Source organism: Panthera onca, chromosome B3 (genome assembly GCF_046562875.1).
Source record: "Panthera onca isolate mPanOnc1 chromosome B3, mPanOnc1 haplotype 2, whole genome shotgun sequence".
Classification (NCBI taxonomy): Eukaryota; Metazoa; Chordata; class Mammalia; order Carnivora; family Felidae; genus Panthera; species Panthera onca.
Window position 1 is genome coordinate 81,528,969 of NC_138344.1, and position 26,881 is coordinate 81,555,849.

The 26,881-nt window shown below is 34.5% G+C and overlaps 1 protein-coding gene across 3 annotated transcripts in view; it reads left to right on the plus strand.

The window, feature by feature from the left end:
- ARHGAP5 (Rho GTPase activating protein 5) overlaps nucleotides 1-26,881 on the plus strand; it is a 79,312-nt gene that overhangs the window by 1,756 nt on the left and 50,675 nt on the right. For all 3 annotated transcript variants that reach the window (XM_060619468.3, XM_060619467.3, XM_060619470.3), the window contains exon 2: nucleotides 10,380-14,267. In XM_060619468.3, coding sequence (XP_060475451.1) covers nucleotides 10,548-14,267 — 3,720 coding nt within the window. In that variant the 5' untranslated portion in view covers nucleotides 10,380-10,547. The remainder of the gene's footprint in view (nucleotides 1-10,379; nucleotides 14,268-26,881) is intronic.

Sequence of the window (26,881 nt, forward strand, 5' to 3'; positions counted from 1 at the left end):
GCTCAGCCGACTGAGCCACCCAGGTGCCCCACTTTAGCAATTTAAAAAATGTATTCCAAAATTAATATCTTAATTCTGTCACATCTGTAAAATGTTTTAAGCCCCACATTTTTTTTTTTTTTTTTCTGTTGTAAAGCAGAGTTAGTACACTTAACCCTTTTGGAGAAAATAAATTATTTTGACCTTGAAAATTAATATATTTTTTTTAAGGAGTAAAATACTGTGTTTGCATTCCTTTTTTGAAGTTGTGGTACAGCTTAGAATAATAGTTTTTAACTCATTTTTTTAATACTGAAGGAAAAGTTATGTCTCAGAAAGACTACTAAGCTTTTTCAACATTAGCAGGACTTCAGGTAAGTGTTGCCTTTAGTATTCCTCACTTAAGTATGAAATAGCATAGTACAAATTTTCTTGATAGCTACAGAGTAAGTTTCATTTGTTGCAACTTCAGTTTCCTTAGAAATTTTAAAAAGTATTAGAGCTGTAAGACCCATGATTTTTTTCTTCGCACACAAGAAGGTATGCAGAGAATATAATTGACTCACGTGTTCTGCTTTAGTAGTATCGATGTTTCTAAAAAATGTTTGTAAAATACATTTAAAGTACACTAAGAAAATTTGGTTTTCTAAGAATGGTGAAGAAACATTGATAAAGTCATTCATCTTATGGTGACTTGAGTAAGCAAGCTTCTATTTGTTTAAATGCAGGTTGTAGTTAATCATTTTATCAAACCAGGAAAAACCATATTAGAAATTTTAAAAGTTCAGTGCTAAAAATATTAAGTATGAACTTTAACTCAATTGGTTTTAAAACTCTGGTACTTGAACCCCTTACGGATTTTTCCTGGATGGCATGAGACCTCCTTTGACAACCCACCCTCCCAAACCACAGTCACTTCTATTTTTGGTACATCTATTGTACTTAAATATGAAAATTCCTTTGAAAAAAGAAATCTATGTGTAAAAGAAGGCCTTTAATTTGTTATTCATTAATTCATATTATCTTTATTTAGCATTTGCTATGCGCCTGGCCTTAGGATACCAAGATGAATTAGAGATTGTGTAGCTTGAGCTTTAGTTGACAAGGTAGTAACTATAAAGGAGTAAATACGTACAAGTACTAAGAGATGCAGAAAAGAGAACAACTATTTCTATCAGGGTCTCTTTGGGAATCGTTTACAGAAGAATTAATCATTTGAATTGGGATATATTAACTGCAAATAGAAGTTTGAGATGGTAAGCAAGGTTGATTTTTTTTTTTTTTTTTCCCCTGTATTTTGGAGGTTGCCTGTCCACAATACTTAGATTTGCAGTAAAAGTAGATTATTAATGTTTGGTCATATCTTTGTGTTGGACTCCTTAGAACTATTACTTGGGAATAAGAGTTATGAATAAATTTATAATTTTAAGGTTAAAATATGACCCGTATGTGTCTCTTGGTTAGATTCTACAGCTTTCATCATGAAGAGTTAATGGTAAAAGTGAGTTTTCATTTTTCTAGCTTCATATTAGATTTAGCATATTTTATTCCTGAACAATATTTTATTGAGCAGCTATAGCACTGTAAGTGATACAAGGAAATATAAAATATTACTCCCTTAAAAGAGCTTATAGCTTTGGTGGAAAGAGAGCTGGACAATTTAGCAATGGTTAGATGCCAGCTCAACATAAAGTAGAAGGAACCATATAGAAGGCAGGACATACTGATTTAAAAATCAGTGTAAAGGAATTAGATTAAAAAGATAAGATTTGGAAATTGAAGAGGATTGGAATAAGTAAGGAAAAAACAATTAGATAAGTTAATGACCTAGTAGACCAAAAGCACAGGGAAGTGAGGATAGGTTGGCAGGTGAGAGGAAAATATAAGGTAAAAATGTAAGAGCATCAGTTTGTACCTTTTGAGAAAAACTGAAAGATGTGGGGAAAAGTTAATAGGTTAGATAGATCACTCCTTTAATAGAAGGAGTGATGGGGGAAAGAAACAATTTTTGTGTTACTGTTTATCCTCTTTGCTGTATTTGGCATTACCAGCAGCCTTGAAAGAAGTTGTATGTTGGTTCTGATAGTTTGTTAGTTTTCTTCCCGTTTATCATGTGTTCTTCCTGATCCAAAATTTTCTTTCTTTCCATACTTAACTTTTCAAAGCCAAATAATAGCTCTTTTTATTTACTTATTTTTATTTTGGTTGACAGTTTATAGAACTAGTGGAAAATTAACATTCCTATATGATCTGAGCTTTGAAAAATCCAGATTTGCTACTCTTCTTTGTTGACTAATTACTTAGATGTTTTTTATAAGAGTAGTAAATTAAATGATCTCTTACATAATTTTCTTAAGGTTATGATCTTCAAATTTATGTTGCTAATCTTGATGTTGCCTTATTTCATTTCTTTATTTTCATTTTTCTTCAGAAATACTGTCACCTGAAACTCAAGTGATACTACCGTCTGTTGCTGAAACTGGGTTTTTCATTAAGAAACATTGACTCATTTGTCTTTATTATCATTAGCAGCCAGTCACCAAATTCTTTTTTCTTGGATTGCTCTTTTCATTTCTGTGATAGTTCAGGTGTTTCAAGTCTCCAGTATTTGTCCATCTCTTGGGCTTTGTGCCTCAGCAAATCTAATTTTGTATTCCACTGCTAGTTTATAATGGCTTCTTATTGCTTATTACAAGGTTTAACTCCTGCTTGCCCTTGAAGACCTTCTTATTGTTGTACCTTTTATCTTTAGAAATAAGTGAAATAAGAAATAAGTCTACTTTTCATCATGACAGCTATGCTCAACCACTCCACCCTAATCACACACCTAGAATTCTTTTTAAAATTCAAATCCAGTCTATTTTTCAGAGTTGCCTCCAGTCCTTTCTCTACTCTGAAACAATCTATTCCAGGAGTTTCCAAGTTATGACCCTTGGACCAGATCTGGTCTTTTGCTTCTGTATAATGCCTTTTTACATTTTGAAATGGTTAAGAAAACAGTTAAAAGAATAATATGTGTGATATGTTAAAGTTACATGAAATTCAAATTTTAGTTCTCAGACACAACCATGGTCATTCATTGAAGTATGGTCAATGGCTGTTTTTGCGCTGTGACCACAGAGTTGGATTGTTTTAACAGACACCGTATGGACGCAAAGCCTAAAATATTTACTGTTTGGCCTTGTGCAGAAAAAGTTTTCCAAACCCTGATCTATTCCAACTTGCACTGATCTTTCATTTTTTTGAATTCCTATTGCACTTACCAATTCTATGGTGTAGCACATTGTCTTTGTCTTCTCAGTTATGGTGCTGTAAAGTTTCTTTAAAAATAGTGGAGGAGGTACTTTTAAGCCTCCCCCCCCCCCCCCCCCCCCCCCCAGTATATACCTTCTTTTTAGTCTATACATCTTTCTGAGATTCTTATTCAGCCTCTTAATGTTCCCATCACGGAGAAAATTGTTAAGCCTTATTTAATGTAGTTTGTATCATGAAAATAATGATTTCCCTCTGGTATAGCATTATAATTTTGAATGTTAAATCATGCCCTTCCCTTCACTTCTCTGTTTTCTCCAAAGCGAGAAGACTCAGACTCTGGAAGGGAGGTGAACATTTTCATAGTGCCAGCTTAGTGGACTTTCCTGCATATACCTTTGTACCCTCAAAACTTCTGACATAAAGCTGAGCAGATAGTGGTAACCACAGTAAATTCTTAATGGATTGTTTACATAGGTTGATATAAATCAGGCGACCTTTGGTTCTTCTGTTTTCACCGGAGTGAGGAAATGGTCTAGAAAGAGTTTAGAATAACTTTCATACCAAGGCGTGGGACATAGCATGTTGTTAGAGGAAAGTGTCGATTAAATAATAGGGTAGGCAGTAATTCTGTTTGGAAATATTTTAGGTCATTGGTTTTCAAATATTTTATGCAGTGAAACTTTTTTCAAAGAATAAATATTTGAAATATCAAAAGATAAAAATGAATGAAAACAGAATTATCTTTACTGAGTAGGGCTTGGGGCGGGAGCTCCAGAGTACTGCCTACTTGGACCCTCCTGGAAATACTTCCATTGAGCCTTCAGGCTTGCCTAATTTGTGTTAACCAGCAAACTGTTGGTCTTGGACAAATCTGGACTTTTTATATTAAAATATTACGCTATACTAATAGACTTAGGGCCCATAGCATTGTGCAATTTTTGTTAATTTTGACTACAAATACAACTTCAGTGGTTTAGGATCTGAGTTTGGAGACTGGCCCAATTACTCATCAAATATTTGAACAGCCAGTTTGTGTCAGGCACTGTTTAGGGTGTTGGGAATGTGGTGAAAACAACAGCAACAAAATCTCCATTCTAACGTAGTTTAATCCTAAATCCTAACCAGGATATGCTTCCAGGTTATTTAGTCACTACATAAATTGTTGAAATTTTTAATAGATTCTCTTTTCATTCACTTGATTATAATCTTGTGTAAAGACCAATTCATTGGAATGATGTCTTTAGTGTTCCTTTCAACCTTAAGATTATGTGCTTATGTGGTAGAATACTTGGTCAAAGAAAATGTTGTGGAATATAATTGACTCTTCTACAAGTATTACATTGTTTAATGACTTAACTATCGTATATGTTAAAAAGGCTTTTTCATTTCCTCTTCTAGTTTTTCGCTAATAATAAATTTGTTAATTAAATTTGTTACTGAGAATAAGAATTAAGTAATACTGTATCAATATTGTAGCATATTCATCTTTAGTAACTCAGTTGATAACTTTTATTAAGCTAGGTTACATCACCTGAGACTGTGAAATATATGACAGTCTTCGGGCTCCGATCTGTCTTTTCTCAAATATTTGATTATGTAAGAGATAACTTTGTTTGACTTAAAGAAGCTGGAGCACGTAATTACAAAGATCCTTCTGTTTAGTTCTGGAAAATGTACTTTCTTATAATATTTCTGATTCTAAAAGTTTCAAAAATTAGGGCTAAATGTATTATAGATCATAGTCTTTATTCTGGTGGCTTAAGTTTTGACTGTTTTTGGAATCTTGAAATATATGTGCATTTCTTCCATTAATAGCTTTAGATTAATATATTACAGTGCTTATTCAGTAAACAAATGTGCTTTCCTCTTTTTTTGACCAAAGAATTGAGAACATTTTGATTTTAATATTTATTAGCATTCATGCATTTATTGAGTACTAAGTAGGAGGCACTGTTGGAGCCTTGTGGAATATATTGATGAAATAAAGATTTATGCCTTTGTGGATCTTTGTTAAATCTGGAGTAGGTGTGGAGAGAGGGATAGAGTCTAATGACAAGTAAATAAGTTGCAAGTAAATTAGGAGGCAAGGTGGACTTTGGAAGTTATTAGGAAAAGTAAGTGTAAAGGCAGAGGCATGCTTAGCATGTTAAGAAACCGTGTTAGTGTTCCTCAGTGTGTCTAGAGCAGAATGAGTGTGGGAGAATATATGAGAGTAGGTCAAAGAATAAGATAGGTTTGGAGAAGGCAGACCTTATGCCATAGAAAGGATTTGACTTTTAGGAGCCACTGGAGGTTTTCGGACCTAAGAATGGGAAGCTCTGACTTAACGTTTTAAAAGAAACTCTGGCTGCTCTGATAGTGATAGGGGAAGGGGAGCAGGAGTGGAAGCACGAAGATTAATTGGGAAGCCTTGGAATAATCTAGGGCCAGATATGATGGTGGATGGGTCAGATTAGAGCACTAAATGTAATGAAAAGTGATAAATTCTAGATATATTATGAAGATAGGACCAACAGGAATTTCCTGACAAGGTGTAATAACTTAAAAGTATAAAATAATTAAGATATCACACCTTTTATCTATGAATGCAGAAGTTCTGTGAGAAGATATAAAACAAAGTTTTAGTTTAAATCCAGAATTACTAAGAATTTATTTTTTTCAGTTACCTAGATTCCTTGTAGAACTTAAAAAGCTTTTGTTTTTGTTTTTCATGGAAAGCCACTTCATGTTATTAAAACTCGATAAAGAGGAACAAGTTGTGTTTGAATGACTTAGTAAAATATCTTTGAAAACTTAGTTGTATAGATCGCTTCATTTCTGAAACAATTGTAGGGACCACTCAAGAAGAATATTAGGCAAATAGTTGCTCTCTCCCTCCAACTCTCTCATCACCTGTAGCTCCACTGAAGTTAAACATTTTTCGTTAATTTCTGTGAAGATACTTAATCTAAACATTTCCTTGAAATGGTTATAAGGTAAACTTAAAGGCAGAATGAGAAAGAAACTGCATTGCAAACATAAAAAGCAGTAGTCCTGCTTAAGAAAATAAAGATGGGTCATCCAGAGACTCATTTTAACTGGATTGCTTTGAGTAGGTCATTGCTACTTTTGTCTTGGTTCCTTCATGGGTAAAAATATGAGAAAATGAGAACAAGTTATATGAAAGAAAGTCACACCAAAAATCAGAAAGATGTAGGAATCAACATTATCAGATATTACCATTACACATATCTGGAAGGAATTTTCAAATTAAATTGAGTAATCTGCATATATATATTAGCCATTAGTTTATTACTGGGAGCACACAAAAAAAGAAAGGATTTTTTTTTTTTTTTTTTTTTTTTTTTTTAAGCACAGAAGAAAAACTGCCTCAGTTGGTTAATGGACAGGAATTTTGACCTGGATGTTGAGGGCCAGAAGGTAATTCATGTAAGTATATACTATCCAGGTGTCTGAAATTAAATGCCCTTATCACCTATTACAGTCAACCTCATGAAAGCTATCTTTCTCCCATGAGGTGGTAATACCATACTCACCTAAACAAATAGCAAAATGTTTTGGATGACAGGTGACAGTTTTTTTTTTTTTTTTCCCCTAGTCTATGGTTTCTCAAACTTTTTTAAAATCTGAAAACATTTTTTATTACTATATTTTATTTTATTTTTTAACATTTATTCATTTTTTTTTGAGAGAGGGAGAGAGGGAGGGAGAATGTGAGTGAGTGGGGGGGGGGTGGTGCAGAGAGCCAGGGAGACACAGAATCCAAAGCAGTCTCCAGACTCTGAGCTGTCAGCACGAACCACGAACCGTGAGATCATGACCTGAGCTGAAGTCAGAAGCTTAACAGACTGAACCACCCAGGCGCCCCTGAAAACATTTTTATTAAATTAGGGCTTTTGAAAAAAAAATTAAAAAAAAAATCTTTTGGGTTAAGTAAACTTCTAAATTAGATAAAGAGTGCACTGCTTTGATGAGAGATTTGGAGGGAGAGAGCAACTATTTGCCCGGTATTATTCTTTCCTACCTGTAGGTGAAAGAATTTTCCATCATTGTTTGAAAATCACTATGGTGACTCATGACATAAGCTCTGCAGCTGACTTCATAATACCACCAGGTAGCCTTCTTGAAAGAAGAACATGGATGTTACTTAAGTGTCTAATTGATAGTTTACTGTGAATTTGGTGTGAAAACCATAAATGTCATGTAGAGCTACCTTATTTCTAATTTAAACTTTAATATTCATGATTCAAAGCTTGCCACTATCAAATTTATTAGGATGTGTAGAAGCCTCATTATAAAATTTGATATAATAGTTTTATTTCTCATTAGATAGGAAGCTTTCCATTTTTCACTGACCTGTGAAAGGGTGGTAACTTCATGCCTTCACTCATCTTCTTTTAGTTTTAAGACCCTTTTCTTTCTGAAGTTTTTATTTTTAATGTTTCTTTATTTTTGAGAGGGAGAGCTCAGGTAGGGGGGCAGAGAGAAGGGGACAGAGGATCCAAATTGGTTCTATGCTGATAGCAGTGAGCCTCATACAAGGCTCGAACTTGTTAATTGCGAGATCATGACCTGAGCTGAAGTTGGACGCTCAGCCAACTGAGCCACCCAGATGTCCCTGTGAAACTTTTAAAATACATTCTACGATAAGAGTGTTTTCATTTCTGCTTACACTCTATAGCTTAAGACAGAAAGCTACCTCAGTGTTTTGAGGTACATGCTGTAGGAGAGCAGAAACGTGTCTGTCTTTTAATGTTTGGGTAAGCATATATGAGGAATGAATAGTGACTGTTAAGGCAAGGGATTAGGTTTGTAGTTGAGAATTTTCTATAATGCTTAGGTTCATATGACAATGTACTGTTACTTTTCTGTTAACTTTGTGTCTCTTAAACTGGAAGGCAGGGGACAGTCTTAACATGCTTTGAATTGCTTAGTTTTCAGAATAGATGTTTGTTTAATAAAGAGCCATATGTAGTGCTAGTGTTTATGCTGTTGAACATGAAAATTCCCCAAAGTAATCACTAGGTAGGTTTTCTTTTGATGTACATTTTAAATAGTATTGTCTGCAGTTTTCTGCTTTTCTAGTAAGACGAAAGGATTCTATTCCTTGTTTTCGATTTTTTTTCTTAATTGTTAGTTATGGGATCATTGTGTTGTTTTCCCAAACTAATTTCCTTTTGCCTTTTTATCACTGTATATAATGTTGTTATCCAGTTCATTCACTGTGTTTTCTTACCAGTAAATACAAATATTCTTTTACACAGTTTAGGTAAAGAAAGTTAAACTTGTGCTAGGTGTAAATACCCAATTTGACCAGATTAAGATTTTTTAAAAGGTTTATTAATGAAAAAGCGTTAATAGGATTGGAGGGGCTGCCCCAATTTCTCTTACTTCTAGTTATCATATACATTGCTGCCAGATAAATTTTTTTAAGTCACAAGTCTGACCAGATCATTTTTTTGAAAAAATCCTTGACAGTTTCACTGGTTCTAAGAATCAAATTAATAAACAGAACTAGTGCTTATTAAACCCTTTGTTGGCTAGGTGCTTAACATTTAAAAAAATGATTTACTTCTTAAATTTGTATAGATACACAGCCCCATTTTATAGATGGGGAAAACATGTATCAAAGCAGTTTTGGTTTTACTGTTGTCATAAACTCAAATAGATTTGAAATAACTTTAACTATTTGTGTTGCTTTTTCTACATAGGATTATTTTATTAGGAAAGTGAATCTAGTAAATGCTTTGTTTGAATATCATATGGCAGATGCTAGTATTTATAGTTGAGGCTAATAGAATAAAGTACACGAATACAAAAATCTGAAATTTTACTTTTTAATATTATTTTACCAGAAATGTTAGTCATAATTCTGAATTATAATTTCTGTTACTCATTAGTTGTTAGTATAGTAAATAAATGTACAGTATATTTTGAATAAATGTTTACTTGCATTTGAGGTCAGTGTAGAAGCCAGGTATTTGGGGCAAGTGGTGGTTCTTTTCATACCTCTGTATTTTTTCTCTATGTTCTTTATTTTGTTTGAACTGAAGATAATTTTCACATATGTTGATGTCCAAATGATATATTGCTTTTAATTCAACCTCAAAAGAATGAGGAATCTATAAATAAGATTATTCTAAAAGACTGATTCATTGCTTCCACATAAATAACCTAAATTAAATTGCATGTAGTTCTTTCAGGTTATTTAATGTTGCTAGTGTATCAAATACTTGTAAAAGATTATCTCAAATATATAATCTCCAAATTCTTTAGCTTAGTGCTACTTAAAATGTGGTCCATGAGCTTTTTGTAGCTACTCTTAGAGGAAATAAATACAGAAATCAAGAACATTTAGAAATAATTTGACAGTGATGTTATGTCTCTTCAATCTAATAATTGGGGCTTGGATTTTTAAAAAAACTGCATTTATTGCATTTTGCAAAATTGAACGTGCAGATATGAAATAAAAATTGATCCTTCACTTTGATAGTTTGAGAAACTTTGGTCTGGTTAAATACTCTCAGTATTTGTATTAACTGTCCATTTCTACTTACCTATTGAAGTGTGTGAATATTTTAAATTTGTTTTTGGGCATAAAATTTTATAGATTTCGCAGGAACGTGTTGAAACTTTATGAAAAATTTTATTTAATTCTAACATCTTGCTTAATTTGTATGAAATTCCATTTTAGGGAACAAGTTTTGGGGAATAATGTAATAGAAAGCAGGTTGTTTTGAAAGTTGTGAGGGAGTTGTTAAGGCAACTAGTTGCTTTAGTTATCAGCAAACGTACCTCCAGTCACAGAAGGCAGGAAAATTGAGGGAGGGGAAAGGACTAGTTGTTTCTTTAAACTTCTAGGAAGGAATAGAGACAAAACGCACATTTGGTCAGTAGGGGCTTAGTTTAAAGCTTGTGAAACATTAAATTTTGTGTGTAATTATTTTAATTATTAGATTTCTCTTAAATTTTGAAGTCTGGTTGCATTTATAATGGTAAATCATAAGCAGTGTTTAATGGTGGTTTCAAACCTAAAATACATGTAACATTAATATCCATAGTGCTTTGTTACGAACATCTGTAGTATGTATATAATTTAATATGTAATTCCTGATTAAGTTTTGTCCTTTTTCTCTTCTTTCTAGGAAGATGATCGTTATGATCTTGAAGACCTTTCTGCATAGAAATGAGGGAAGTACAAAGAACCAAATATAGTTCTGAACTTTCAGATCTGTATTTTGAGATGATTTTATTTTCAGAATGAGAAGTATATCTGGTTATCTTTATGAATGTAGAGACATGAGAAGAGAGTTATGATGGCAAAAAACAAAGAGCCTCGCCCCCCATCCTATACGATCAGTGTAGTTGGACTCTCTGGGACTGAAAAAGACAAAGGTAACTGTGGAGTTGGAAAGTCTTGTTTGTGCAATAGATTTGTACGCTCAAAAGCAGATGAATATTACCCAGAGCATACTTCTGTGCTTAGCACCATTGACTTTGGAGGACGAGTAGTAAACAATGATCACTTTTTGTACTGGGGTGACATAACACAAAATGGTGAAGATGGAGTAGAATGCAAAATTCATGTCATTGAACAAACAGAGTTCATTGATGACCAGACTTTCTTGCCTCATCGGAGTACGAATTTGCAACCATATATAAAACGTGCAGCTGCCTCTAAATTGCAGTCAGCAGAAAAACTAATGTACATTTGCACTGATCAGCTGGGCTTGGAACAAGACTTTGAACAGAAGCAAATGCCCGAAGGGAAGCTCAATGTAGATGGGTTTTTACTGTGCATTGATGTGAGTCAGGGATGCAATAGGAAGTTTGATGATCAACTTAAATTTGTGAATAATCTTTTTGTCCAACTATCAAAATCAAAAAAGCCTGTAATAATAGCAGCAACTAAATGTGATGAGTGTGTGGATCATTATCTTAGAGAAGTTCAGGCATTTGCTTCAAACAAAAAGAACCTTCTTGTAGTGGAAACATCAGCACGATTTAATGTCAACATCGAGACATGTTTCACTGCACTGGTACAAATGTTGGATAAAACTCGTGGCAAACCTAAAATTATTCCCTATCTGGATGCTTACAAAACACAGCGACAACTTGTTGTCACAGCAACAGATAAGTTTGAAAAACTTGTGCAGACTGTGAGAGATTATCATGCAACTTGGAAAACTGTTAGTAATAAATTAAAAAATCATCCTGATTATGAAGAATACATCAACTTAGAGGGAACAAGAAAGGCCAGAAATACATTCTCAAAACATATAGAACAACTTAAACAAGAACACATAAGAAAAAGGAGAGAAGAATATATAAATACTTTACCAAGAGCTTTTAATACTCTTTTGCCAAACTTAGAAGAGATTGAACATTTGAATTGGTCAGAAGCTTTGAAGTTATTGGAAAAGAGAGCAGACTTTCAGTTATGTTTTGTGGTGCTAGAAAAAACACCTTGGGATGAAACTGACCATATAGACAAAATTAATGATAGACGAATCCCATTTGACCTCCTGAGCACTTTAGAAGCTGAGAAAGTCTATCAGAACCATGTACAACATCTAATATCAGAGAAAAGAAGGGTAGAAATGAAGGAAAAATTCAAAAAGACTTTGGAAAAAATTCAGTTCATTTCACCTGGGCAGCCGTGGGAAGAAGTTATGTGCTTTGTTATGGAGGATGAAGCCTTCAAGTACATCACAGAGGCTGATAGCAAAGAGGTGTATGGTAGGCATCAGCGAGAAATAGTTGAAAAAGCCAAAGAAGAGTTTCAGGAAATGCTTTTTGAGCACTCTGAACTTTTTTATGATTTAGATCTTAATGCGACACCTAGTTCAGATAAAATGAGTGAAATTCATACAGTTTTGAGTGAAGAACCTAGATATAAAGCTTTACAGAAACTTGCACCTGATAGGGAATCTCTTCTACTTAAGCACATAGGGTTTGTTTATCACCCCACTAAAGAAACCTGTCTTAGTGGCCAAAATTGTACAGACATTAAAGTAGAGCAATTACTTGCCAGTAGTCTTTTGCAGTTGGATCATGGCCGCTTACGGTTGTATCATGATAGTACCAATATAGATAAAGTTAACCTTTTCATTTTAGGGAAGGATGGCCTTGCCCAAGAACTAACAAATGAGATAAGAACACAATCCACTGATGATGAGTATGCCTTAGATGGAAAAATTTATGAACTTGATCTTCGGCCAGTTGATGCCAAGTCGCCTTACTTCTTAAGTCAATTGTGGACTGCTGCCTTTAAACCACATGGGTGCTTCTGTGTATTTAATTCCATTGAGTCACTGAATTTTATTGGGGAATTTATTGGAAAAATAAGAACTGAAGCTTCTCAGATCAGAAAAGATAAATACATGGCAAATCTTCCATTTACATTAATTCTGGCTAACCAGAGAGATTCCATGAGTAAGAATCTACCAATTCTCAGGCACCAAGGGCAACAGTTGGCAAACAAGTTACAATGTCCTTTTGTAGATGTACCTCCTGGTACATATCCTCGTAAATTTAATGAAACCCAAATAAAGCAAGCTCTAAGAGGAGTATTAGAATCAGTTAAGCATAATTTAGATGTGGTGAGCCCAGTTCCCACCAGTAAGGATGTATCGGAAGCTGACTTGAGAATTGTCATGTGTGCCATGTGTGGTGATCCCTTTAGTGTGGATCTTATTCTTTCACCCTTCCTTGATTCTCATTCTTGTAGTGCTGCTCAAGCTGGACAGAATAATTCCCTAATGCTTGATAAAATCATTGGTGAAAAAAGGAGGCGAATACAGATCACAATATTATCATACCATTCTTCAATTGGGGTAAGGAAAGATGAACTAGTTCATGGGTATATATTAGTTTATTCTGCCAAACGGAAAGCGTCAATGGGAATGCTTCGAGCATTTCTATCAGAAGTTCAAGACACCATTCCTGTACAGCTGGTGGCAGTTACTGACAGCCAAGCAGATTTTTTTGAAAATGAGGCTATCAAGGAGTTAATGACTGAAGGAGAACACATTGCAACCGAGATCACTGCTAAGTTTACAGCACTGTATTCTTTATCTCAATATCATCGACAAACTGAGGTCTTTACACTGTTTTTCAGTGATGTTCTAGAGAAAAAAAATATGATAGAAAATTCCTATTTATCTGATAATACAAGGGAATCAACCCATCAAAGTGAGGATGTTTTTCTACCATCTCCCAGAGACTGTTTCCCCTATAACAACTACCCTGATTCAGATGATGATACAGAAGCACCACCTCCTTATAGTCCGATTGGGGATGATGTACAGTTGCTTCCAACACCTAGTGACCGTTCCAGATACAGATTAGATTTAGAAGGAAATGAATATCCTATTCATAGCACCCCAAACTGTCATGACCATGAACGCAACCATAAAGTGCCTCCACCTATTAAACCTAAACCAGTTGTACCTAAGACAAATGTGAAAAAACTGGATCCAAACCTCTTAAAAACAATTGAAGCTGGTATTGGTAAAAATCCAAGAAAACAGACTTCCCGGGTACCTTTGGCACATCCTGAAGATATGGATCCTTCAGATAACTATGCGGAACCCATTGACACAATTTTCAAACAGAAGGGCTATTCTGATGAGATATATGTTGTCCCAGATGATAGTCAGACTCGCATTATTAAAATTCGAAACTCATTTGTAAATAACACCCAAGGAGATGAAGAAAATGGATTTTCTGATAGAACCTCAAAAAGTCATGGGGAAAGGAGGCCTTCAAAATACAAATATAAATCTAAAACCCTGTTTAGTAAAGCCAAGTCGTACTATAGAAGAACACATTCAGATGCAAGTGATGATGAGGCTTTCACCACTTCTAAAACAAAAAGAAAAGGAAGACATCGTGGAAGTGAAGAAGATCCACTTCTTTCTCCTGTTGAAACTTGGAAAGGTGGTATTGATAATCCTGCAATCACTTCAGACCAGGAATTAGATGATAAGAAAATGAAGAAGAAAACCCACAAAGTAAAAGAAGATAAAAAGGTAAGTTTAACTTATAAAACTTTACTGAACAGTAATAATGTTTATGAAGATGTTTGTTTTGCCTTTTAAAATACGTATTTTTTAAGGTAACGAATATTATTGAGAACTTAGGCTGCATTAGGTCGTTCGGTAAATAATTAGCTCTTTTTAATGTTTTTAGTATTTTGTGAGGGTGAATTATTTTCATTACTTTTTAAATTGCATTATTTTTTACTTGTGTCTTCAGAAGTTTGAATTCTTCAGTGTAATTATTCTAGGTGAATATGCTTATTTTCCTTTTAGAAACGGAGATATAAAGTGATTTTGCTCTTTTTTTTGTTTTTACGTATCCCACTTATCTTTTTGCCTTCTTGACCTAGCAGTTTTGCAAAATTAATTTGACCTACCAGTATCAAAGATACTAAAATATAATTAATAATTTGTAATATTGGAAATTATTCGCAATTTTGGAATTTACAGTTCCAGGAAGCTTCTTTGTGGATGGTGGTGTCCTGCCTAAAGACATGCAGAAAGGTTTCTGAAGTTTGAATTGTAACGTTCTGACCAAATAGCAATACCGTATTCATCTTCAGTAGATATTAATTTACCTGATGGTATTAAGCATTAAAAGCTTAAATATGTATGCTATTAAAGTTATAATTAATAATTTTAATTAGATCTTTATCACAGTGGTACCTTAGCACCTTTACTTCCAGTACTCTTTGACTCTTGAGTGTGCATAAACTTTCTTCAGATTTTTTATGGTTTTAAGATAGTCTTTCAGCAGGCTTTCATTGTCCATGTTGATAATTTTTTCATCAGTTATGTATGTCCATCATCTTAGTACATATTTACTGCAGGTACTCACAACACATGCTACTAGCTAACGATCTTTCATACTCAGCTATTAATCACTAGTTTTTACTATACATTTTATCACCACCAAAAGACTTCAGCATTTTTTGTTATGTTATTAAAACTACTTAATGCATATTAACAAAAATAAAGCATTTACAGCCTTTCCATTTTAAATTGCTTTTGTGTATATGTGTGTTATTTTTCTATTTTTGATCTTAAGTTTACTTAGTTGTTTGGTAACTTTTTTTTTTTTTTTAATTTTTTTTTTTTTTTAATGTTTATTTTTAAGACAGAGAGAGACAGAGTGTGAACGGGGGAGGGTTAGAGAGAGAGGGAGACACAGAATCTGAAACAGGCCCTGGGGCTCTGAGCTGTAAGCACAGAGCCTGACACGGGGCTCGAACTCACAGACTGAGATCATGACCCGAGCTGAAGTCGGACGCTCAACCGACCGAGCCACCCAGGTGCCCCGGTAACTTTTTATTATAATTTCAACTTGGAGAATAGTTGCAGGAAGGATAAAAGCTTTTGTATATTCTTTACTGAGATTTACCCTCAGGAAGCATTTTGTCCTGCTTCCTTGATCTATTTGGTGTGTGTGTGTATTGAGGTTTATTGTTTTGAGCCCTTTGAGATTAAATTGGAGATGTTGGACTCTTTCTACCATTAAATACTTCATTTTGTGAGAACAAGAACATTCTCTTAAATAGTAACAGTACAGATACCAAAATGAGGAAATTTGATGATGGTGCAGTACTATTATTTAATATACAATCTATGAGCAAACACTTAGGTTTTCAACATCTATCTCAATAGTTTTCTTTATATTTCCCCATTATTCCTAATTTTTATTTAGTTGCAGTAGTAGTGTATATGTGCTTTTTTATTTTTTTCACTTAGTTGTATTTTTCCATATTGCTCCATAGTATTTCAGTTAATACCTTTACTTATTACATTGTTTTCCATTTAACAAATTGTTTTAAAACTGGCTGGCTAGGCTTCTAGGTTTTTAATTTTGCTATCATTTTTTATTGCAGGGGCCAATTTGCATGAAAGATTGCTCTTTTTCGATTATTTTCTTTTTTAAATGTTTTATTTTTGAGAGAGAGAGCATGCAAGTGAGCACGGGGAGGGGCAGAGAGAGAAGGAGACCTAGAATCTGAAGCAGGCTCCAGGTTCTGAGCTGTCAGCACAGAGCCTGATGTGGGGCCCAAGCCCACGAACTGTGAGATCATAACCTGAGCTGAAGTCAGACATTTAACCTACTGAGCCACCCAGGCACCCCTAGGTCATTTCTTTAGGGTAAAAATGTTCAACAATTGAATTCCAAAGACTTAAATGACTCGATATTTATTATTACTATAGTTATTTTAGTGTTAATTTCTTAACTATGAGCATTGTGAGGAAGGAATATACCAAAATTGTATTTATGTTCTGAAATTTTAGCACATTACCTGATTTCAGTTAGTTTAGTAATAATATTCCTTGAATTAAATGTTTCTCATACATGATTTGTCTTACATAGTCACTTAATTATACACATGGTCCTTGACTTAGGATGGTTCCAACTAAGATTTTTCAGCTTTATGATAGTGCAAAAGCAGTAGCACATTCAATAGAAACCATACTTAGAATTTTGAATTTTGGTCTTTTCCTGGGCTGGTGAGATGTAGTACGATATTCTTGTGATGCTGGGCAATGGTAGCAAGCTGCAGCTCCATTCAGCCATGCAGTCATGAGGGGTAAACAACCATTCTTTGCCCACAAAATCATTCTGTTTTTCACTTTCAGTGCAGTATTCAGTACATTTCAGAATATTCATCACTTACTAATAGCATAGTCTTTGTGTTATGTGATTTTGCCCAACTGTAGACTAATGTGTTTTGAGAGCATTTGAGGTAGGATAGGCTAAGCTATGATGTTCGACGTGTGAAGTATATTAAGTGGTTTTTTGATTTAATGATATGTATTTTCAACTTACAATGGGTTGAGCAGGATATAACCCCATCCTAAGTTCAGGAAGTTCAGGAAGATAAGAATTTTACTGAATCTAATATCCAATGTTAATTGATATTATAATTAATATAGGATTTTATTGTTTCTTTTTTAAAGATACATAAAGTAATGGTGGTATTTACATTCACCACATCTTAAAATCACTAAATACAGTAATTTGTCTTTAATTTTTGTTATTATTCCACAGAGAAACATGGGCCTAGGTTCTCTTCTTCTTCACTTGCAATGGTTCATAAATTTGCTTCTACTCAACCTTTTGTATAATGTACCTCTTTTCATTTGGTGTCATTCTTGTCCTCACTTCTATTGAAGTGGTGCATTGGCTTTGGGTCGTATTTATAATCTGCTTTCAGTTGACTTAACTCACGGTAGTTTGCGCTATTTTAATCTTTAGAGCTATTTTAGAATTTCCTTGTACTTTCATATAACATTGCTTTAGTTTTTAGATTCATGTATTAGGATATTTGAACTCTAAGAAAATTGAAGAAATTCTATTTTAGAAGTTTTTAGGTCTGTAAATAATTTTTAATTTTTTAATTTATCACTTAAATGTTTAGTTTCTATACCTGTGATCTTAAAAAGATAAACATAGTTTACAGTGAAATTTTACAGAAACAGTGTTGGACCACAGCTATATTTTATGGATTTGTGTGTATATATGCACAGTATATGTCTTAGCTCACTCCAAAGCTAACTTTATATAAGTTATCCATAATATTTTTTTTTTTTCCAAGCAAGGCTGGAGCACTTTAGTGCAACTTAATTTTCCTAAAAATTATTTTCATTGTGTAAGCTGGACTTGAGTAATTGTCGTCTCATGTTTCAGTTCAGTAAGCATTAGCTAATAACCTGCTAAACACTTAAATTCTGTACAGAAAGTTGTTGAAGGATATAAAAAAAAGAACACACATCCCCTTAAAGAGTTTAAATGGTAGTTAGAGAGACCATACCTTGTGCTTGGGGCAGTGTTAAGAAAGTACTACTAGAACAATTTAAGGAAGCGTAGTTAAGGGCACATGGTTTGTTGGAGCCAGACTTCTGGGATTTGAATCCAGGCTCTGTCATTTACTAGCTGTGTAAGTGTATAACCATTCTCCACTTCCAACTAGGAAAATGGAGATAAACATACTTCTTGGGACTACTATGAAAAATCAGTTCATATTTATTTATAGCAGTGCCTGACGCATTAGTAAACTTGTTAAATAAAGTATGTACACTATTTTTTGATAGTATCACTTAAATATAAATATTAAAGGAATACAGGCCGAGCTATTACCCTAGAGTTTATAGTTAATTTCACAAAGCTTCATGAAGAAAAAGGTACGTCACCAGTTTGGGGTATTTTGGTTGGCTTTAAAGAAGGAGAAAAGATTTTAGGTGGGGAAAATCATGTTTACAGAGGCATAAAATTGTTACTAAGTAAGGTGAGAGATGATAGGAAACTGCCCTTATTTTGGGGATATTGTGAAATAGCACTGCATTTATAAAAATCTGCTAAGTTGAAGAGCTAGTTTAAATCCAAAAGCAGTTAGTTAAGCAAGGCCTGAGGAGTAAGGAAAGTTGTGTTGGATTTCAGGTTGCAGGTAGGGAAGTGATTGGCCTCACGTAGTCTAGGTGGGAAGCTGATGTATATACTCCGTTTATTTTTACTTATTTTTTTAAGTAATCTGTATACCCAAAGTGGAGCTCGAACTTAGAACCCCAGGATCAGGAGTCACATCATCTACCGACTGAGCTTCCTTACATATTCATTTTTTAAGTTAGAGAGCTACAGAAACCAAATGAGAAGTCAATAAAGCTAAAAGTTGACTCTTTAAGAAGACTAGAAAAGTAGGGGCGCCTGGGTGGCGCAGTCGGTTAAGCGTCCGACTTCAGCCAGGTCACGATCTCGCGGTCCGTGAGTTCGAGCCCCGCGTCAGGCTCTGGGCTGATGGCTCGGAGCCTGGAGCCTGTTTCCGATTCTGTGTCTCCCTCTCTCTCTGACCCTCCCCCGTTCATGCTCTGTCTCTCTCTGTCCCAAAAATAAATAAAAAACGTTGAAAAAAAAAAAAATTAAAAAAAAAAAAAAAAAAAAGAAGACTAGAAAAGTAGACAAATGTCCTTCAAGATTAATCAGAAAAAAAGAGAAGGCATAATTAAATACTGACAATGAAAAAGGGAACATAATCACAGATAGATTAAAAAATAATAGAACATTGGGGCACCTGGGTAGCTCAGTTGATTAAGTGTCTGACTTCAGCTCAGGTCATCATCTCACAGTTCATGAGTTTGAGCTCTGCGTCACGCTCTGTGCGAACAGCTCAGAGCCTGGAACCTGCTTCATATTCTGTGGCTCCTTCTCTCTGCCCCTTTACTGCTCATGCTCTGTTTCTCTGTCTCTTTCAAAAGTAAACATTAAAAAAAATACTTAAAAAAAAAATAGAATACTATCAACAGTTTTATGTCAGCATATTTGAAAGTTTAAACAAAATTAACACAAACTCAGAAAAATACAGACAAGAAAGCTTTGAATAATCCCATAACTATTTTTGTTGTTGTTGTTTTTAAGAGAAGGAGAGTGAACGCAATGGGGGGGGGGGGTGGGGGAGAGAATCTTAAGCAGGCACCACATCCAGTGCAAACATGATGTAGGGCTCAATCTCACGACTCTGAGATCATGACCTGAGCCAAAGTCAAGAGTCAGACACATAACCAACTGAGCCACCCAGGCACCCCAGTCCCATAAGTTGTGGAGTAATAGTTTTATCTTGCACAAAAATACCAGGCTCAGATCATTTTATAGGAGACTTTTCAAGGAATGGATGATTTCAGTGTTCTTCAAACTATTCCAGAAAACAGAAAGCAGGAGAATACGTTCTTTAATTCATTTTCTTGAAGTCATCTAGTCTTAATTTCAGAATCAGGCAAGGATGGTATAAGAAAGGAAAATTATAGTCCTGTTTTGCTTAGGGGAGTGTACATGCAAAAATCCTAAATGAAATACAGGTCCGCAGGCCCTTGACTGCAGTTTTGAAATGCAACAACTTCTGAAAACCAAGTTTTTTGTTTATGTTATTTTTTTTCAAACTTTGCGACACAATCTGATTTGACCTGCTCTTGGTTGCAGAATCTTATTTGAGGCTATTTTTAATCATTGCTTATCTTATTTAGAGTAAATATCCATACAGTTCACTGCAGAACCGACCCACACTTTAATGGGGTTACATAATTGACAGTTTTTGTACTGTACATTATGGCTAATGACTAAAAACTTCCAAATGCTAAAACATATTTTCCTCAAGGGTTTTAGATAAGGGATTTTGGACATATAATAGCAAAAAACATGCAGCAACAGTGTATGGAAGGCATTTTATTAAATTTAATAAATTCATAGAAAACTATATTATGAATAGATAAGAACCTTAACTTGGAAAAAAGGTTTCTACAAATAAACAATTGAAATCTGCAATAAATATCCTGCAACAAATGCCCTAAATGGGGAAATGGACTCTCTTTTCAACCAGGAACAAGACAATGTGCACACTGTCACCACTTTATTCAGTATTATGTGGAGGTGCTAGTCAAAGCAATAAAATAAAAAAAATTAAATGCATGAATATTAGAATGGAGGAAGCAAAATTGTCATTATTGGCTGATGTGATTGTCTATGTAAAAGCCATAAAGGATCTACAAATAAATTAATGGTAGTAGAGGAGTTAACAGAAATAGTTTGAGTAATATCAGTTACCAAAAGTCAATTGCTTCTCTATATATTGGCAATAAATAGTAAAAATAATTGGAGAAGATACTAGTTACAGAAGCATGGTAGATTATCCAGTGCCTGGGAGTAATTATAACATGTGCACACCACTATGTGGAAAGGTATTGAAAAACAGTGAAAAAGATCTAAATAAATGGGGAACTCTAGTGCTTTCCTATCCATGAATATAGCATATTATGAAGAAGTCATTGCTTTTCAGACTAATCTCTGGATTCAGTGTTTCATTCAGAGTGTCAGGGTTTTTCAGGTTACTTCACACAGTGTTTTTAACCCATGTATGGAAGAGTAAAGAGCCTAGAATAGGACACTTTAAAAAAAAAAAAGTTTATTTATTTTTGAGAGATAGCAAGAGAGGGGCGGAAGGAGGGAGGGAGAGAGAGAGAGCGAGAAACCCAAGCAGGTTCTGCTTTAAGCAGAATTGCGATATCATTACCTGAGCCGAAATGAAGAGTCAGATGCTTAACTGAGCCACCCAGGTGCTCCTAGAATAGGCTACTTAAGAAGAAAGGCAGAGGTGGAGTGGTGGTGATGGGTGTATGTGCTTATTTTATCAGATAATGTAAAAGTTTAGCATGTAAGACTGGTATTGGCACAGAGATAGACATATTGACCAGTAGAATAGAAAAGTGCACCTCAAAACATCTAGTCTTCTGTCTTGGAACTGTTATTCCAGTATGGTAGCCAACGGGGCTATTGAAATGTGGCTTATCTGAATTGAGATGTGCTAGTATAGAGGGTGAGGAAAGGCCTCCCTGAGAAGTGTCATTTTAAGTCAGATATGATGGGTTAATAGGACTTAACTAGTGGAATGGTTGGATGGTTGGAAGACTATTTAATGCTGAATGAATAGAGTGTTCATGTTGTGAGAGGGAATGTGGTATGTTCTTTAAAGAGGTCACTGTAAGTGGTCATTAATCTAAGGTAGGTACTGGCATACTTTCCATAGAGTCAGGTAGTATTTTAGGCTTTGCAGGTAATGTAGCCTCTGTTATAACTGTTCAGATCTGCTGTTGAAGTATAAACACAGGCAGCAGGCTGAATTGCTGACCCTTAGTTCTGTGGGAAAGAGTAGTACAAGGAGAGACTCGCGAGTTGGGACTAGACTTGGACCTTTTTAGCATTGTTAGACATTTCTGTTATTTAGCTTTGGAGTGATACATTAGACAGTGGATGGATTTGAAATCACTTGATTTCCATGTGGTGAATGGGTTGAGCCATGGAAAACCAATTAGCATATTACAGTAGTCTAAATAAATCATGATGAAAGCTTTTGAGTAGTTGTAGTGGGAAGGGAGAATGATGGCAGTGGAGGGAATGAGATGGATTTAAGAGTACCTAAAATCTCTAAGATTTGATGGTGTATTGTTTGGGGAGAAAGAGTGAGAATGGTAAATGAGATAGGAAAGATACCTTCTTGGTTTCTGGCTTATGCAGCTTTAACAGTGTTGATGCTGTTTATGATGTAGAACATTAGAGATTTACCAGGTTTAGAGTTGGGGAGTGGAAATTATAACTTTGGTTTTAGAGTTCAAGTGGAGATGTTAATTTGGCAGTTAGATGTTCTCACAGGAGAGGTCTGAGTTGGAGATACATATTTAGGACACATTGAAGTAGAGATGGCAGATGAAATTAACCTTGGGGAGTACAGAGGAGTGCCTACCAGAGCCTTGAGTAACTGCCAGTGTTGAATGACTAGTCTTTTGTTCCATTACGGTGGATTAGTTTCTATATTCATTTTTAAATTAAATACTCTTATGAATTCTGAACCCAAGTTTATACATTTCTTTGTGTTTTTTTTCCCTCTAAGAGGAGAGGTCATTCTGTTTACCTTTGTTCTTTGATTCCAAGATGGGAGCTGTAGTCTTAAAAACCTTTTTTCAGATTCCTTAATACCTAAAAAGTTATGACTTTTGGGTATTAGTGGCATCTAAGGAAGATCTGTTTCTCTTAAAGTGGGCTTGTCATTCCTGCCAAAGAAGGCTTTATGTTTGATCGTCCTTTATTCTCTACTCCAAAATGAGTTTAGTGTTAGTTATGAAATCAAAACCTTTTAAGACATTTCTTGATTGCAACCATCAGAATTACTTTGTTTATATCATACACATAAATATTTCTACATAGATGAAATCTCAAAAAACAATACTGTATACATTATTTTGATTTTCTAGTCCATTACAGTGAAATAAAGAGGTGCTGGTTGTGACCTACTGAATTGATTTCATAACTTACAGGTGTTTGAAAAAGTGCTTTAAGACCATGAACTGAATGAGAAATTTGAGTTGCATTGGTAAAATTGCCAGTTTTTAATACACTTATTCAATGAAATGAGGTATACCTGTGATCAAGCCAGTTTGGTTTTTCTTCAGTATCTATTTCTGTTACGCTAGCTTGACTCAGATCGGAAATAGTAAATTATTTGTTGAATTTTATGGTGCATTAGAGTGAGTTGGTATTTCAGCTTCTTTTAATACTGTTTTTCTGTCTTGTTTCCAGGTCCTGAGTCTTTTCATCCTCTTATTTATATTAGTGACTACCAATTCCTCTTTTATTCTCAGATGTTGCTTCTAGTCTATATTCTTCTCGATGTATTTTACTGCTTCTTTCTTACTAAACCTGATTCTGAGATAATGCCTTAGAAGATTCTGCTGCTTTAGCCCTTGTAATACGGTTTGAGGAAGGATACCAAAATAGGCATGTTACCTTTAAAAAAAATGAAAGGGGTAGATGCCTATGTATGTAATGAGTCACAAAATGTTAATTTAATATTAATAAATAGTGAATTGATACCTGCTATTAATACTTTAGATTCTTTTGAATGTAATGAATCTTAGGTTTAGTTTTTACTTCTGACTTGTAGAATCTGTCTTTGTTAAATAAAGTACTTTTAAATATACTGTTAATCAAACAGTGGTGGCCAGAATTTTTTTTTTTTGATTTATAAATTGTTCATTCCAGATATAAGAATGAGATATATATCTGCATTGAACTGTTTTGTCTGTATCAAAATGCATAAGTTACAGGGTAAGTTTGCCTTTCACTTCTAGTGTGTATCCCTTAACTTGTTGACAGTTAATTTGATGGACTATCAGTGTTCACATCTGAGAAAAACTGAAATTCTTTAAAGAATTTTAATCAAGGCTAAATAAAAATTGGATGCTAAAAAGCTTACTGTAGAAAGAACAATACTTTTAGATCAGATACAGATAAAGTAGGCTTAGACTTTGTTTAATGAGCAAGGTCATTTAACGGAGCCTTGAACTGCTTGGAAGTTTCAGGTTTTCTATTTTCTATTTTGGGAGAGTACCTTAGTTTTCTTGTTGGCAGAGTACCCATTATATTGATTATTATCTTGCAGATATTCCTTAGGGGAGAGAGAGTGTGGGTCACTCTTGTAAAGGTGATATATTCAGAAGAAAGGGAAAGCTGCTTTCCCAGACTCTCCTCAGTCAGCATCTTTTCTAGACTATGTATCTTGATTTGGGACTGTACCCATTTGTAGCCAGGGAACTCTGGCCAGGAGAATAGAGTTTATGGTACTAAATATAGGCCTGAGCCTTTATCCCTAGAACTTTGGGTGGAGTTGCCTTTCCCCCAAATTGGGTAATTTGTTAAGGGATGAAAACCATAATATCTGTTACAAGGAAGATTTATATCTTGTTTATAATAAATTTTTATGGCCTGATACAGTATGTTGACTGTTGTCAGTTGAAGTCAGTATGAGTATGTGGCTTTGTTTTTGTAGTGGTGAAAAAGAACCCTTTATGTGTGTGTGCTTTTTTTTTTTTTTTTAAGTAATTACCATTTAGTTTTGACTTAAGGAAACTGTCAATTTATTCAATGAGCATCTTATTGAATGCCCACTATGCTTGAGCGCTGTTTGAGGTTAAGGGTACAGGAATGAATTGGTGTGTGGGCTCTGCTGTCAAGGAATTCAGTCTAGTAAAATTTGTTGTTGAAAATTAAACATTTTATACTTAATTGAGATTTAGCAGAACTTATGGTTCTTTAATATTTCCATTCTCATTTGGAAAGCATTTGGTGAGGTGTTCTTTAGTAACCATTTCAATTGCTTTCTTACTGGCTATTGGCTAAATTGGTCTATGCCTGATTATTTACATGAAGTTCCTAAAATTTCTCATAAAGTGGGTGACGTTTCTGGTGCCAGATACATCAATTTATGACATTACATAGGTGTGGATATATTATGTGAGTATTTCTGTTTGTGTTTTACAATTTGCTATTTATTTGTTCTGTGCTGTCCATTTGACCATGATTTTTAACTTTTCAAATTCATATTGAAAAATACGTACATGGGTGAGGTTTGGTTTTTTTTTTTTAATGTTTATTTTTGAGAGACCGCATAAGTGAGGGAGGGGCAGAGAGACAGAGGGAGACACAAAATCTGAAGTAGGCTCCAGGGTCTGAGCTGTCCGTACAGAGCCTATTGCAGGGCTTGAACCCACAAATTGTGTGATCATAACCCGAGCTGAAGTTGGGATGCTTAACTGATTGAGCCATCCAGGGTCAGCCCCTATATGGGTCAGTTTTTAAAGTATATTTATTTTACTCATGTGTTCTAATAAGGCTTAATTTAAATACTTGTATCATTGGTGTGCTTTTTTTTTTTTTACTAACTTAGAAGCAAATGGAGCGGCACCTGGATTGCTCATTTGGTTAAGTGTCGAACTCTTGATTTTGGTTCAGGTCATGATCTCCCAGTTTGTGAGATTGAGTCCCCAAGCTCCGCGTCAGACTTTGTGCTGTCAGCGTGGATCTTGCTTGTGATTTTGTCTCTCTCTTTCCCTCTGTCCCTCACATATGCTTACTTTTTCTCTCAAAAAATAAATAAATAAATTTAAGAAAATTAAAACGTAAATTTCTCCAGTGTGGCATTCTTTTCAAACTTTTTTTCTTCGCTTTCATAACAGCATATTTTGAATGTTTAGCAAAAACTGGCATACCACAAATTCTGAAATTTTGTTTTTTAATTTTTTTTAATGTTTATTTTTGAGAGAGAGAGTGTGAGCAAAGGAGGGATAGAGAAAGAGGGGGGACGCAGAATCTGAAACAGGCTCCAGGCTCTGAGCCATCAGCACAGAGCCCAATGCGTGGTTCACACCAGCAAACTGCGAGATGATGACCTGAGCTGAAGTCAGACAGACACTTGTCTGACTGAGCCGCCCAGGCACCCCAGTATTGAAATTATTCTTAATTCTACAGCACACTGATTGTAATTGTTAGAACATGTTAATATATCAAGGAGTCACTTAACTCTTTTAACATAGAAAATTAAAGCTTATAATTTTCTATCAGTGGTCAGTTGTTACTGTTCTAAGACTTACGGGTAATTTTACAGGGCTGTCACTTTTATGTACTCCAAAATTTGGTATACTACAAATTGTCCCACTTTAATCCTAGAAGAGTTATTTCTGTAATAGGTATAGTTTTATGATTTCTAACTGTAATGTTTTGTCATCTCAGCTGATGTTGTAAAGGAGTCCTCGAGTAAAAATGACTTAATTTATCAGTGTGAAAAGAAAAACCCCAAAAGACTGCTTTTTAAAAATAGTAATTTTTGATGTTTCCAATTTTTAAGGACAAAATATAAGTAACAAAAGTGATGTGAGTGTATCTAACTTATCCATGTGGAAGGTAAACTTCAAACATTTTTTATAAAGTAATTGTTTTGAGCTTCAGGGGAATTGTTCTTAACCTTTGAAAATTTGAGGAAAAGTTTGGGTATTTGCCCTGGAAAAATGCACATGCACAAAATTTTAAGGGTTTCATATATTTTCTAAAGCTGTGGACTCTAGCTTAAGAACCTCTGTTGATAATGAGGAAGGAAGAAGACACACTGAAAATTTTATCTATTGATGATAGATTGACAATGATTGATGTCTGATTGACAAATATTGATGTCTGATTGACAATCGTTAGAGTAACAAAGTACCTAACAGATTAGTTGTGAAGCAAAAGAAAAATCAGTGGTTTTAAAAGGAAG